This window comes from Monodon monoceros, unplaced genomic scaffold (genome assembly GCF_005190385.1).
Source record: "Monodon monoceros isolate NGI ecotype Baffin Bay Population unplaced genomic scaffold, NGI_Narwhal_1 Super_Scaffold_21, whole genome shotgun sequence".
Lineage (NCBI taxonomy): Eukaryota > Metazoa > Chordata > Mammalia > Artiodactyla > Monodontidae > Monodon > Monodon monoceros.
Window position 1 is genome coordinate 83,533,520 of NW_021703778.1, and position 14,246 is coordinate 83,547,765.

Below are 14,246 nucleotides of genomic sequence, written 5' to 3' on the forward strand. Positions count from 1 at the left end.
TTGGGGAAAAAAAAAAAGAAGATGGAAATCTGGGAGTTTTGCTGCTCTCTCTGGATTATGAGATGTTGGTCTTTAATTAAGAAATTAAAATTATAAGCATGAGCCAAACAAAATAGAGGCGTTCTTGAGATGAGCCAATGTGGGGCATCTGATCTAAGCAAACATTTAAAGTAACTATGGATAGACCTAGAAAGCTCTGCACAAATCACACTACACACTCATAAGTTTAAGTTAACTCTCCCCATTCCACATCCCCATCCTCTCCCCCCATCAAAGAATCAGGATTACAACGTCCCCAGAACTCCTTTCTTTAGTTTATCTGTTTATATAGATGTGTGTATATCTTCAGTTAATCCTCACAATGTATAAGATTCATCCAATTATCCTTATTTTCAGTTCAGGATCCTGAGGCAGAGAGATTAATCTACTCAGTTACAGAGCTATAAGCAGTGGAGCCCAGATTTGAATCAGGTAGGCTGGTTCCAGTCTGTGATTTAACTGTAACATTTAAAAATGTTACCATTTTCTACCTCTAGTAAATATTAACAAGTATTAATTTCAGCGGTCTCTCAGGTTATCGCCTAGTTTGTTTTTTTTGCGGTACGCGGGCCTCTCACTGTTGTGGCCTCTCCCGTTGTGGAGCACAGGCTCCGGACGCGCAGGCTCAGCGGCCATGACTTACGGGCCCAGCTGCTCCGTGGCATGTGGGATCTTCCCAGACCTGGGCACAAACCCGCGTCCCCTGCATCGGCAGGCGGACTCTCAACCACTGCACCACCAGGGAAGCCCCCTGCCTAGTTTTAAGACCAACAAACCAACCATCAGGAGTTAGAGAGTCCAGGTCTTTCTCCCCAAAATGAGCCTTCAAACCCAACAGGGAGTGGTTTTCTTTCCCCCTCCTCTTGCTCCCTACTTGATCCCTAAGAGAAAGAGAATTACACTTCCTGGTTTGTAGATCTGTTTTTTTCTGAACCTATTTCCCGTCATCTTTATCTGGAGGTAAATGCAACTAGTCAGTTCATGTGTACTGGCACCCTTTTAATTTTTTGTCCAGAGTCCTGTTAATTCACATCACACAAGCAGTTATGTATCCAGACTCATAACTGCATCTACAAGCTGTTTGAAAATGCAATGAAAGAAGTGAGCCGTGTGAGAGGAAGCAGGATTAAGATGTTTTAAGTGCCAACACTTAACCTTCTATCTAGTGTTCGCCCATCTATCTCACCTCTCCCCGCCAAGCTCATGTGTGAATTATGATCATCCTTGTCAGTGCTATTTTTTTTTTTTTTTTTGCAGTATGCGGGCCTCTCACTGCTGTGGCCTCTCCCGTTGCGGAGCACAGGCTCCGGACACGCAGGCTCAGCAGCCATGGCTCACGGGCCCAGCCGCTCCACGGCATGTGGGATCTTCCCAGACCGGGGCACGAACCCGTGTCCCCTGCATTGGCAGGCGGACTCTCAACCACTGCGCCACCAGGGAAGCCTGTCAGTCCTATATTTTACAGAAAAGAACACCCCTCCCTAAAAGACAGGATGACTGTTAACATAAATAAGGCTCCAAGTTGTCCTGCTGTATTGGATGTGTCCTTTACTGCCATAATGGAGCAAAAACATCTGGTACCTTTGTACTGATCCTAAGACCTGTTGGTATATTCAGTTTTACTGGGCACAGACTCCTGACTAATTATTATTCACACAGAACATCAACATCTTAAGAACCACAGTAACATCCTTATTGATTTGGCAGTTTTTCCCAGGTTGGCAAATTCTCTTATAGGAATTTACTAAGTTTAATTTCCACAAATTAATTTGTAATCCGGTATTTGAAGCTGGAGCACGTTCCCTTATAGTCATTAAGTTTAAATCATAAAGTGATTGCAATCATACAATAAAACCAGTATAACACAATAAAAAGTAGTATTAGAGAAAGTATGTATGCAATACCATTAGCCAAACAAAATACACAGAACAAGAAATTTTTATTATCCTCAATGCTGGTGCATAACCACTAACAAGCTTAATTAGAGGAGGAGACAGAGGGAAACTTCAGATACCGAGGTGGATTTCTGGGCAGGTTTAAAACCTTTAAGGGTTGTTCATGAAGTCTTTTTTAGGTGTAGGGCTTTCCTTTTACTGGACAATTTTCACTTAACAGTTCTTACATTATGAAGTTCAACCAGAGTCTTTTGCCTGTAAAAAATGAAAAACAGAGAGCAAGTAAAACACAATATTTCTCTAGTATATACGGATGTTAGAAATAGTGTTTTCTTTGTACTTTCACATACACATTGATGTCTACATTTGAAACTTAATTATTAAGGACATCTTAATTTTTGACTTTTAAAAATGTTCAAGACAATGAATTTTCTTGAATTAAAGATTACAGTAGCTTTAAAAATGATCAAGATACATGTACAAACAAAATCTCAGATGCTCTTGGAAACACATTTTAAGATATAGCACACATGATACATATTTCTTTTGGGGTTTGATTATCCTTTCGGGATACTGAAGAATACTCGATTTATTTTACACTAAAAATTTAGCTTTTGATAACCACGGCTTGGATAGATCACAAAATGGAACCTGACAGTTTTCTCAATATGCTTTCAGTCCAAATAACTCAAAAAACATCTCATGTCCTAAGCTGGATAAATTAGTTACTTTTCCTCATATAATTAATATCAGTGGGCTCTTGTACTGGCAGTCTATCTTGGTCATGACTTACTCTTGCAAAGCCATCCCTTACAGGAACATGTATTTTCCTCAATGCAAGGAAATTAAATCTGGATCAATAACAAAGTCAAAGCCATAAATGTTTCAGGACATTCTTGAAGACAGGTTTCAACAGTATTTAGATCCTTTTTCTTTAACAATTTCCTTTTTCATAACTGTGCAGTCGCTACTTTATTCTACAAAAAAAAAAAATTTTTTTTTTTGAAGACCAAGTTTTTCATTGGCACGGAACTATTTGGAATGAACCCAAGAGACAGTGGAATGCCAGGTCTCTCCTCAAGTAGTTTCCTCCTCTCTTCACAGCGTTTAACTACTCTCTATCAATAATCTCATCACAGCCGAGCTCTTCGGTCAGACGATTGACAACCATGAGTGAAAAAAGCTCTTCGATAAAAGCCAACTGATCAAACGGGGTCTTCTCATAATGCATCTGAAACCCGCCATCCAGAGCTGCTTCTCTTGCTCTGGAGGTTCTCAAAAACATCTTGTTGGCTTCTTCAAGGGCCGCTGATACTCTGTAGCCTGCACCACTCAGCTGCTCCTCTTCCGGATAGTCGTAGTCGTCCTCCCAGTCATCGAATTCCTCGCCCTCGTCCTCGCTCTCGAAATCAGGGCCCGCGATCTGGCCTGGCTGCTCCCCAGGGCCGGGCCGGCTAGCGAGGCCTCGCTGCCCCAGCGGCTCCGCCATTGGTTGGGCGGCCTCCTCCTCCATCGGGCCTTCCTCCTCCAGCTGTGGCTGGGCCCCGGCGCGGGAGGGGTTCAGGGATGGCTCCCGGCTCCCGCCGCCTACCTCCATCTGCGGAAGGTCACTCTCGCCAGGCATCACATCCATCTGTAGGTCATTGCTTTCCTCATAGAGCTCGGACAGCTCGTTCATTTCAGACATTGTGCAAGCGGCTCAACCTCTCCGCAAGGCGTTTTCGGCAAGATCGGAGCTACGCGGCCGTGAGGTTCTGCGCTTGCGCAAGCACCGTGCGCTTGCGTGACCTTGTGCGTGTGCGCGACCCCCAGACACCGCCTACCCCTCGGAGCGCTGATTGGGGGCCGGCAGCTCGCAGTTCCACCCCGGGAATGTTCCCGGGGCTCGCTGGTTGGCTTTCCGTGCGTTCGAACTTCAGACCTAGATGCTGTACGTGCAAGAGCATTGCTTGACCACTGCCTTACCTAACCGTTCTGCTGCTTACGCTGCGATAAGCTTGAAAATACATGGCTCTGTAAGACCCCGTACTCCTCCTCCCTCATCGCCCCCCTCCTTTCTCTCCCTCTTTCTGCGCCTATTCTATCCCCCATCCCCAGGCAGTCGCGTCTCTTCCTCGGTTTTATCTGTCTTTTATCTGTGCGCTAATGACCGCTAAATCCGCACTTCCAAACCACACGTTCTCAACCGCAGATCAACATATTTAGAATTTATCCATTCATCTCTCCTGTTTTTCTCATTTTAAAAAAAGTTAAATTCACAAATAAGCATATTATCGGTGTTCTTTAAAAAAACAGACAAGAAATACATAGTCCCATTGCATTTCGCAGGAGATAAAGGTACACTGTTACCAGTTTGGTGTGTATTCTTTAAACCCTTTTTCTTTACTTTTACATGAATCTTTATGTCCTCGTGGAAAAAAATCTTATTTTTTTTACGTGTCTTACATAATTGTCTTCAACTGACAAAATAAGCAAACAAAAAACCCTCATCAATGTCTTGAAGATTTACCTGTTAGTATACATAGACATATATTTTTTCATACTATTCTATTTGTATAGCTATACTGTAGTTGACCTAACTATGCACAAGTAACTTTCTGTATTTTGATATTATAAACTATGCGTAATTGAACATCCACATGTGCCAGTATTTTTCTAGAATAAAAACCTAGAAGTGCAAAGGTGGAATTTTGGGGTATGCATACTTTGGTTTTTAGTGAATGTCAAATTGCTCTCAAAGTTGCTGTACAAATTTAAGCTCTAGCCAGCGGTGTCTGAGAATATCCACACCATTACCAGACATGATTTTGTTGAACTTTAACAATTTTATCCATTTAATGCCGTCTTGTTTTATTTTTTATAGCCTTAATTTATTGGAGATTATCTTTCAATATGTTTATCGAACATTTCTATCAATATTACCTCTGAAAATTAAATGGTCTTATTTTGGGTTTATTTCTTTTTCTTATTGATATAGGACTTTCTTATAAACTCTGTATATGAATACTTTGTTTCACATGTTACAAATACATTCTCCCTCTTGTTTCTTGTTTTGGGGGTCTTATACAAAAGTTTAAAAATGGGTTTTCATGCAATCAAATCTAAGGGTTTCTTTCCTGTCTTTTTCTTTCTATTAAGATGGATTTACCTACCTCAGAAATCATAAGCATAGTCTTTTATCTGTCTTCTAATGTTTGTATAGATCTTTTATGGATCGAACATTTATTTATAAATAGCATGAGGACAGGATTTATTTATATATTTTTTTCATATATGTAGCTAATTCAGCCACCTCCGCTAATTTAATCACTTGTCCTTTTGTCTGCTATTTGGTGCCACATCTATCATAGACTAAAAAACCACAAAAGTGTCAATCTGTTTTTAGACTTTGTAGTCTAATGAATTTCTATAGTTTTATAATATGTCTTAATAATAAGGAAAATCTTGTCTCTTTGTTCTTTAAAAAAATTGCCTTAGCTCTTCTTGCACATTTATTCTTCCAGTGTGAATTTTAGAAGTAGTTTGAAAAGTTTCCTGAATGGCATTGGTGGAATTTTTATTGGAATTGCATGGAATTTATAGATTAAATTGGGGGAGAATTGACATCTTTACGGTATTGTCTTCTCATCCATAAAGGTGATATATGTCTTTCTACTTGTTCAGGTCTTATTTGTACCCTTCAATGAAGTTTTCCAAAAAGTCTTATGTGATTCTTATTAGTTTTATACTTAGGTTCTCTTGTAAAATGTACCTTCCCCCTCTCCCCCATGCAGTGTCAAATTGGCTATTGCTAATACATGGGAATGACATTGAAATCTGTATATTGATTTTGTTTTTAGTAATCATTTTAAACTGAAACATAAATATAGAAAACATAAATATAGAGTAGTGCACAAATCATAAGTGTATAGCTTGATTATCACAAAATGAACATGTTTGTATAACCACTACCCAGATCAAGGAACACCATTTGCAAGATTCTAGAAAACCACTTGCTTTCTCTTCCTTTGCACCAAAAGTCACCACTATCCTGACCGCAAACAGAATAAAATACCTGCTGCTTTTGAACTTGATATAAATTCAACTGTGCAGTATACAATCTTTGTGACAGGTTTCTTTTTGCCCAAGAAATATATTGTTGCTATGTAGTAGCCCCTTGTTTGAATACCACAATGATCATTATTGGGATTGTTTCCAGTTTGGGGCTATTGTGAACAGGGCAGTGATTATCCTTATTGAGAAGATCTTTTGGTGTATGTATTTACACAGTTCTTTTGTATATACATCTAAGAGTAGGATTTCTTGGTCATCATATGTAAGCAGCTTCAGTAGATTCTGTTAAGCAAATCTGAAGACAGGATTAGCCAATTGGTGCATCGTTGTTTTAATGAACCCTCGAAACAGTATGACAAATACATCTCTGCAAGTTGGTCATTACACTGTGGTTTCCAAATAAGCAAGCCTAGAATCTCAAGTAAAAGAGACAATCTTCTTGGCTAACTAACGCAGTTCACTTGGATTGTCTTGCTTCATATCGAAAGTCTTAATATTAGTGCCTTAGTAAGAATACTTTTGGTGGCAGATGACTAAAACTCAATTCAAACTAACTTATATAAAATTAAATAAATAAAATAGAAAAAATACATAAAAACATAAAGGGATGGGGGGAATGTATTGGTTGAACTGATGAAACACACATTATCCCCTGACTTTTGACTGTTTTTAACTCTCAGCTCTGACTTTTCTCCAGAGGGAAAGCTTCATTTTCCAGCAGGCTTTTCCCACATGGCAGCAAAAGATGGCTCCTAGAAGCTTTGGGCTTATACTAAGGTCTTAAATGGCAGGGAGAGATGCATTCTATTATTCGTCTCAGTTCCTCCCCAAAGATGTTGATTGACTTTGCTGTATCCAGCGGGATGGTGTTTTCTGATTGGCTAGGCCTGGATCATGTATCCAGATGCAGGGAGAGGGGTTGTGAGATGGGCATCTCAAACCCACCTGAACCTCATGGTCTAAGTGAGATTATTATAGAAAGTGGATTGAGTGGTTTCCCAAGGCATGCCGAGCAGGCAAAAGCAAAACAAGCCAATGTATGTACGTTACTGTTAGATGGTGTGTAACTAGGTATAATTAGTTTCTAGCATTATACATGTTTAATTTGTTTATGTTTTCCAGATTATTGCAAATCATCATATGCAGTCTATTTCATTTGCTTCTGGAGGGGATCCGGTAAGTATGAATTCATAAAAGTTCTTTTGTGCCGCGGAGCGGCTGGGCCCGTGGGCCGTTGGCCGCTGGGCCTGCGCGTCTGGAGCCTGTGCTCCGCGGCGGGAGGGGCCTCACCTGTGGGAGGCCCGCGTACCGCAATAAAAAAAAAAAAAAAAGTTCTTTTTATAAGAGTTAAAAGAACTTCCATGTAAAGCATATTAGCCACTACCTGTCGTTTCCAAATATCTTATTACAGTTTGTGAATAGCCACATGTAGCTGGTAATCAAAAATTTGGTTTTGACAGAATATTTCCTGTCACTGATTTTTTTTTAAGTATTTGGATTAGTAGATGAATTTATAATACTCCATTGTGTTATTATCTGAGAAGCTTCTTGTAGATAATATCCAGTTCATAAAAAACAAGCATGTCATATGTGTTTTGCCGGTCCTCCCTCAGAATTCTTTTCAGCGCAGAGTTCCAGGCAGATCCTACTAACCAGCTGGATTTGGTATACAAGGGGAAGCCTATTTGCCATTCTAGCCGTCAACCAAGGCAACTAAATCTAATCCGAAACGAGCAACTAGGTTTGCAGAAACTCATGGAGGGAACGCTGAGCTGGGGAGAGAAAACTTGCAGTTCCTCCCTACCAAGAGGCCATGTGATGCTCATTTCCCATGAATTGTGCGGGACTGAGTCAGTGCTGTCCCTCCAAGCCTTCTTTGCAGAGTGGAGGGTCATTCCCTGACCTCCAACTGCATCCACTGTGGACCAGAGCAAAAGGAGAGGGTCACTGAAGCTAGGAAGCCTGTGACTGACCAAGAAACGAATCTGTTTAAACTGAGGGAGGAGGAGGAGGGTTTTGCTCCTCTGTGACATTGTGACATTTTTCTTGTACCTTGAAATATAGAGTTGACCCTTGAACAATGCAGGGATTGGGGGCCCCAATCTTCCACCAAGTCAAAAATCTTCATATGACTTACTGTGGGCCCTCCATATCCCCAGGTCCTCCATATCCGCCCTCCATCTGGCCTTGTAATCTGGCTTCAACAGCGACTCCAAGGATGTGTTTGGTAGCAGAGAGGGTTGACTGCCAGTCTGAAAAGGCCCACATTGTCTGTTACTTCTCTTCCTAACCCATTATAACTCAACCATCCATGAAGGAACTCGAATACTTTCCTTAAGCAATTTAAAGTAATGAGTTCTATAAGAGTAGTGTGAAAAATAATTGTTGCTGTTTGCCCTAAATTTTCCTTTTCAAGTTTCAATGATTGCTGTCATTTTAGAATTGGTATGAAAATCTTTATTTTACCCTAGGCATGCCCTGCGTGGTGTCTACCATAGTTCTCCAGAATCCTAATTCTTTTTAGACTGTCTTTATGTGCCTTCAGTTCTTTATTTCTTTTGACCAACCAAAGCACTGCCCCTACAAAGACAAACAGGAAAGAATTGTGGCCACTGTGGGAAAGTTTGTACCTACTGAATTGAGTGGCACCCTTGTGCTCTCTGCAGCTGGAGAGAGAGCCTGCTGGTTTTAAGTGGAAAACTGGAGTGACCAGAAGCCTTGGCATTAGAGGCCCCCCGAGTGAAGTTCTACCCTCAGGTCAGGGAGGTAGAATGGTGGAGTGCCAGGCTCTGGAGTCAAGTAAGACTTGACTTATTTAGACTCTAAGCTTCAGGGTCCTTATCTGTAAAATGGGGAATGATCACCCTTGCCTCAGGTGCTGTGAGAATTAAGTGGAATGGCGCATGTAAACTGCTAGCACAGTGCCTGGCACGGAGTGATAACTGTCACCACTGCTGCTAACACATGTCTGTATTTTCTTAGGACACTCACTGAGATAATTTACAGCTTCACGTCAGATAACGGTCCAAGGGGTAGGCAACCAGAAGTCTCCGTGGCCCAGTGTAGTACCCATTCTTTCTACCATTGTCCCTCCAAAGTTTCAAAAATACTGGGTGTTCCTCTCACCTCTCCACGCTGCTCACCCTCACTTTTACTCTCGTCTCATAAACAGTTTACTTGTCTTCCTTCTTTCAGCCCTGAAGGCAGTTCTTGGTAACGCTTCTGTGTCTGTATATGCTTTCTTCATCTCAAGAATGCATTATGAGTATGTCAAAATTAAATATATTTCTTAGATTCCCCCCCCCCCATCTGTGCTTTACTTTTAACATCCTTTAAATTCTCCTAGATATTTACAGTTATAGAATTTTAGGACTGTGAGAATGTTGGAGACTCTTGAAGATGAGGAAACTGAGGTCTGGAGAGGCCCCATGACCTCTTTCCCATCAACTAATATAACAGACAACATAGCTAGCATCATGCCACCTCTTCAACTTTAAAATGAGCAGCCAAGCCCCTGGCAGTTGTGGCTTTGCTTCTAAATTATATAATGTAAAGCTCATAGATATGACCTTATTTATTTATAAGATATTTCAAATCTTTTGTCTTTTTGCATAAGAGAGATTTACTTAGGTGTGTGTTATTTTTTAAAGTAACTGAAGGCAAGTTATGCTGGCCCTGAGATCCGTTTCCTGTATGATTCATTGTGGGTTATTAAGTGATTGTCCTTGAGGGTATTACAAACATGGGCTTTTATTTCCTGCCAGTTGACTGCATCTTTCCTCTAGAGAGTCATACTTCCAATCTGCAAATGGCATTGTGTGTATTTTTTTTCCTGAGAACTGAGATAACAAAAAGCATCTTTAATTATTAAAATCTTATTCATCAGCATACTGTTTTCAATAAAAGTCAGAATTACCAAGTAGCTTTTTGTTTATTTGTTCTTCCAAAGCCAGCAACATCTCTTTTTTTTAACATAAGTTTAAATGGTGCTATTATCTTTCTTTTAAAGTTTTTAATTTTTATACAATTTTTAAAGGTAAAGTCCATTTACACTTACTACAAAATATTGGCCCTATTCCCCATGTTTTACCATACATCCTTGATCCTACCCAGTAGTTTGTACCTCTCACTCCCTGACCCCTGTATTGCCCACCTGCCCCTCCTCCACTGGTAAGCACTAGTTTGCAACACATCTCTTTTTGAACTCCTTAGGTTTTTCATGGGTTCGCTTTCTCAAAAATGATCTCTCCTTTCCATATATTGATCAAATAAGTGCCTTGTATTTTTGCCCTTTTATTCCGTAAGTTGCACTGCACACAGGCAAGCTAACAACCATAAAACCCATGTCTCTTTAATCAACTTATTTTCTGATGTATGTGGTATCTGTTTGGACAGCAGGGAAATCATGGTGCCACATCCTAGTCTGTGACACCTTTGTGACTGCGTAACCCCTGGTATTTCAACTTTCAACACAGGAGAGTTATAGTTCCTAACCATTTTTTTGTGAATGTTTGTCCTAACATATTCCCTACTGCATTCTCTTTTGTTCTTAGTGGCATGGTCTGCCTCTAAATTTTTAATCTTCAAATTCTCTCCCCAAGGGGCAGAGAATGTGGACTCCACACACAGTTGCTAAATATATAGTGTATATTTGTTTATGTTCCCTCCTAGGATGGCTTTCCTTTGCTCTTTAAACAGAAACCTTAGTATCGGTCCTTGCCTGAGTATCATATCCTAAATGTACTCTTATCATTCAACAGTAACAATGCATTCATTTTAAATGCAATCATTTTCCCTTTTTTATAGGATACTACAGACTATGTTGCCTACGTAGCTAAAGATCCAGTTAATCAACGAGGTATGGAAAGCAACTTCTAGATTTTCTTAAGAGCTGGTATATACCAACTTTAAAAAGTAACAAGCAATTATTTTCAATATGCAAAGTGATGAGAGTCACTAGAATGCTCTACTGGGGTCTAGAAATATTAAGTAACTCTGAGTTTGAAATAAATAGCCCTGCTACCAGAGCAAAGTAGAAAAAGTATATAGGTGGGATTTAAATCCCACCAGTCATTTGAGCCATTTACATCCCATAAACCAAAAGGCTTATCATCTATTTGTATAAGCGAAAGAGAAGCTGTTTTGGTTATAATAGACGGGGCTGGCTGCCACATCCCCAGCGGACAAATGAGTTACCCTTGAGACCGAAACCAGTGACGTCATTGGCCTGCAGTGGCCTTGGCAAGTGTGTGTGTGTGTGTGTGTGTGTGTGTGTGTGTGTGTTTATATGCATTGAGCCTGTGCACTTGCTGTTCAGGAGCCTGGCATGTCACTCTGTCTGGCATTTTCTCATCTTTTGGATCTCAGTTTAAATGTCTCTTCTTCAGAGAGACCTTCTTTGACTCATATACTACCATCTCCAGTAGTATATGCCACCCTGCTGTGTCATAATACTTTATTTCTCTTCTGTTGACAGTCATCCCACACTTTTTTTATTTTATTTACTCACTTGTTTATGTGTTTAGTGTCTTTCCTTTCTACTGAAAGCTCCTGGAGGGCAGGAACCTGTTTATCTTATTCACCGTTGTTTCCCAAGCACTCATCACAATGCCTTGCACATAGGTGATGTTCCATAACTATTTTTGTTGAATGACTGAGCGAATGGAAGAGTGAGTTGATTAGTTGTCTTATCCCAGGATTTGGCAAGGTTACCTAAGAAACTTACCTTCCAGCCACACTTTGGATCAGGGGCCTGAAGTTAGGCCATTGAGCCTCTGCAGACAGACATGCAGAGTGTTGCTTCTCATTCCTAACTCTGGGACATTCAGACTCCTCATAGGGATGAGTGTTAGGTTGCTTCTCCTCCTTAATTAGAGCCTATGAATTGAGCAGCATCCCCTGTCACCGCAGGGGTAGAGTTTGCCCCCCAAACATTTATTAAGTACACATGGAGTGGAATTTGGAAATTCAAAGAGCTCTAAAGACACAGAGGCGGAAATGTGCGTGGCGTACTGGGGACAGGTGAATAAAACGCTAGAATGCAGATTGTGTTTGGAGGAGAAAAAAGTCAAAAGGGCATCTAGAGGGCAGATAGGAGAGAGCTAATAAGTAGGAACTTATTCCTATGGGCCAAAGGGTGGAGAAGGCTGTTTATAAAACAGAGATTTAGGAAGGTTGGTTTGGCAGCAGGATGCAGTAGATGGATTCAGGGAGGGAGGGAGGTCAATCTGGAAGCGATCGTGATTGTCAGAAATGAAATTATGAGGACCAGCTGCTGGCATAGGACCTGGCACAGAGTAGATTCTCAGTAAATGCAGGCCAAGAGAACATGGCTCGATGAGATGGAAAGAAGGAACAGGTGACAAATACTGTGCAATACTGCATTAAAATAGACTCTAAACTACATAATAAAGAATGGATATTACTCAAAGAGTAGATAGAAGAGACAGGAACTAGTGAAGGGGAAACGGGGGGAGTAGGAACAGAACACAACAAAGGATACCAGAAGAGCAACCTCTTTTAATCAGGCCTGAGCTTCCCTAAAGAATAAAAGTATGCTATTTTTGGGAAGGTCTCTGAAAAACAAAGCCCTTTCTCTCAACCTGAAAAGGGCAGGGTGAAAGGAAGAGCAAATAGATCAGGAAATCCAGATGTTTAGTAGCTTTTCCATCAGTCACTGAATATCTCAGGCATGTCATTGCTCTTCAGTAAACAGCAGGAGGCGTTCAAAGATTCTGCTCCTTGCTGAGGCTAATGGTGAGCAGGATCCACATGCTTGCAAATCTCCCTGCTTGCTTAAGTGAAATACGAGAGGCAGAGCAAATACGATGCAACTCGTTCACTTTTTTTTTTTTGTAACATCTTTATTGGAGTATAATTGCTTTACAGTGGCGTGTTAGTTTCTGCTTTATAACAAAGTGAATCAGTTATACATATGTTCCCATATCCTCTCCCTCCCTCCCACCCTCCCTATCCCACCCTTCCAGGCGGTCACAAAGCACCGAGCTGATCTCCTTGTGTTATGCAGCTGCTTCCCACTAGCTCTCTACCTTACGTTTGGTAGTGTATATATGTCCATGCCTCTCTCTCGCTTTGTCACAGCTTACCCTTCCCCTTCCCCATATCCTCAAGTCCATTCTCTAGTAGGTCTGTGTCTTTATTCCTGTCTTACTCCTGTCTTACCCCTAGGTTCTTCATGACATTTTTTTTTTTTCTTAAATTCCATAACTTGTTCACTTTGAAATCTCCTGTTCTGGTGTCCGAGTAGTTCATCAGAGCTGAGTTGCTAGAAGGGGATCCACGGGGATCCCGGCCTGGGGATTCTGCAAAGGCATTTATGAGAACTATTGACTGAGCTCATGGATGGGATTTGAGAGTTGAGAATAGATTCAGAAATGGTTCAAATAGAGGTTTCATTGTTTTCTTTTTTTGGTCCCCAGCCCATGTATAGGAAGTAAGAAAGGTGCTGGAGTCAGACAGTCTGGGTGGGAATCATAATTCTTCCCCCATCTCACCATAGGCCTCAGCCAAGCTGTTTCACGTCCTGAACCTCTGTTTCTTTAAGTGGGAGAAATAACATCTACTTGCTGGTGTTATTGGGGGGAGTAACTGAGGTAATACGGGGAAAGCATCATTTCCTTTACAGTCTCTTCTCATCTTTCTTCTTTAGGGAAACAGTTCTGTTGAGTAGCTAGATGACTTAGAAATCTACGGTGATTTTCTTGGGCAAAAAAGTTAGCATCTCCTCATCACTCCTTTTCTTGTCCCCTCACCCCTTCTCTTGTTTATCTTGGTTGGGAAGCCTTCTGCGAGAAGCCACTCTGTTCACGACATACCCACTGCTTGCACATCCCTCTAGTGTTAAATCCTTCCCCCTCACCTGAGCCTCTGGACTTTAATTTCTGTACAAAGGTACCAACACAGCTCTTGAGTCCACAAATAATTATTAATTACATACTAATTTACAATGGGCTGAGGTAATTGTTGTGGGAGAAAAATAATTCCTGGCCACCATGGGCTCATCATCACGGGGGAGAGAAACAGAAGCTGTAGGGTGTGCAGGAGAAGTAGAGGAGCATAGGGAATAGTGCCTGGAGCCTGGCAGGTGCCCAGGTAGGCTTTGTGCAATAAGTGAATAAAGGCGCAGGTGGAAGAGCTGTGCAGTGAGAGCCTGGGGCTGTGGGTTTGGATGGTGGGTAAAGGTGGGATTGCAGGGAAAGCAAAGAATAGAAGTAGGGGAGCCATGGCTGAAAAGGTAGG

General features: G+C 41.2%; 2 protein-coding genes across 3 annotated transcripts in view; one reads left to right on the plus strand and one right to left on the minus strand.

Moving 5' to 3' along the window:
- Positions 1 to 14,246, plus strand: part of SHC4 (SHC adaptor protein 4) — a 127,637-nt gene that overhangs the window by 72,794 nt on the left and 40,597 nt on the right. For both annotated transcript variants that reach the window (XM_029239131.1, XM_029239132.1), the window contains exons 5-6: positions 7,110 to 7,163; positions 10,794 to 10,845. In XM_029239131.1, coding sequence (XP_029094964.1) covers positions 7,110 to 7,163; positions 10,794 to 10,845 — 106 coding nt within the window. The remainder of the gene's footprint in view (positions 1 to 7,109; positions 7,164 to 10,793; positions 10,846 to 14,246) is intronic.
- EID1 (EP300 interacting inhibitor of differentiation 1) lies at positions 1,960 to 3,679 on the minus strand. Its single transcript, XM_029239133.1, has 2 exons — positions 2,728 to 3,679; positions 1,960 to 2,189 (listed from the first exon to the last, which is right to left on the minus strand). The coding sequence occupies exon 1, from the start codon at positions 3,619 to 3,621 to the stop codon at positions 3,046 to 3,048; it is 576 nt and encodes a 191-aa protein (XP_029094966.1). The 5' UTR covers positions 3,622 to 3,679; the 3' UTR covers positions 1,960 to 2,189; positions 2,728 to 3,045.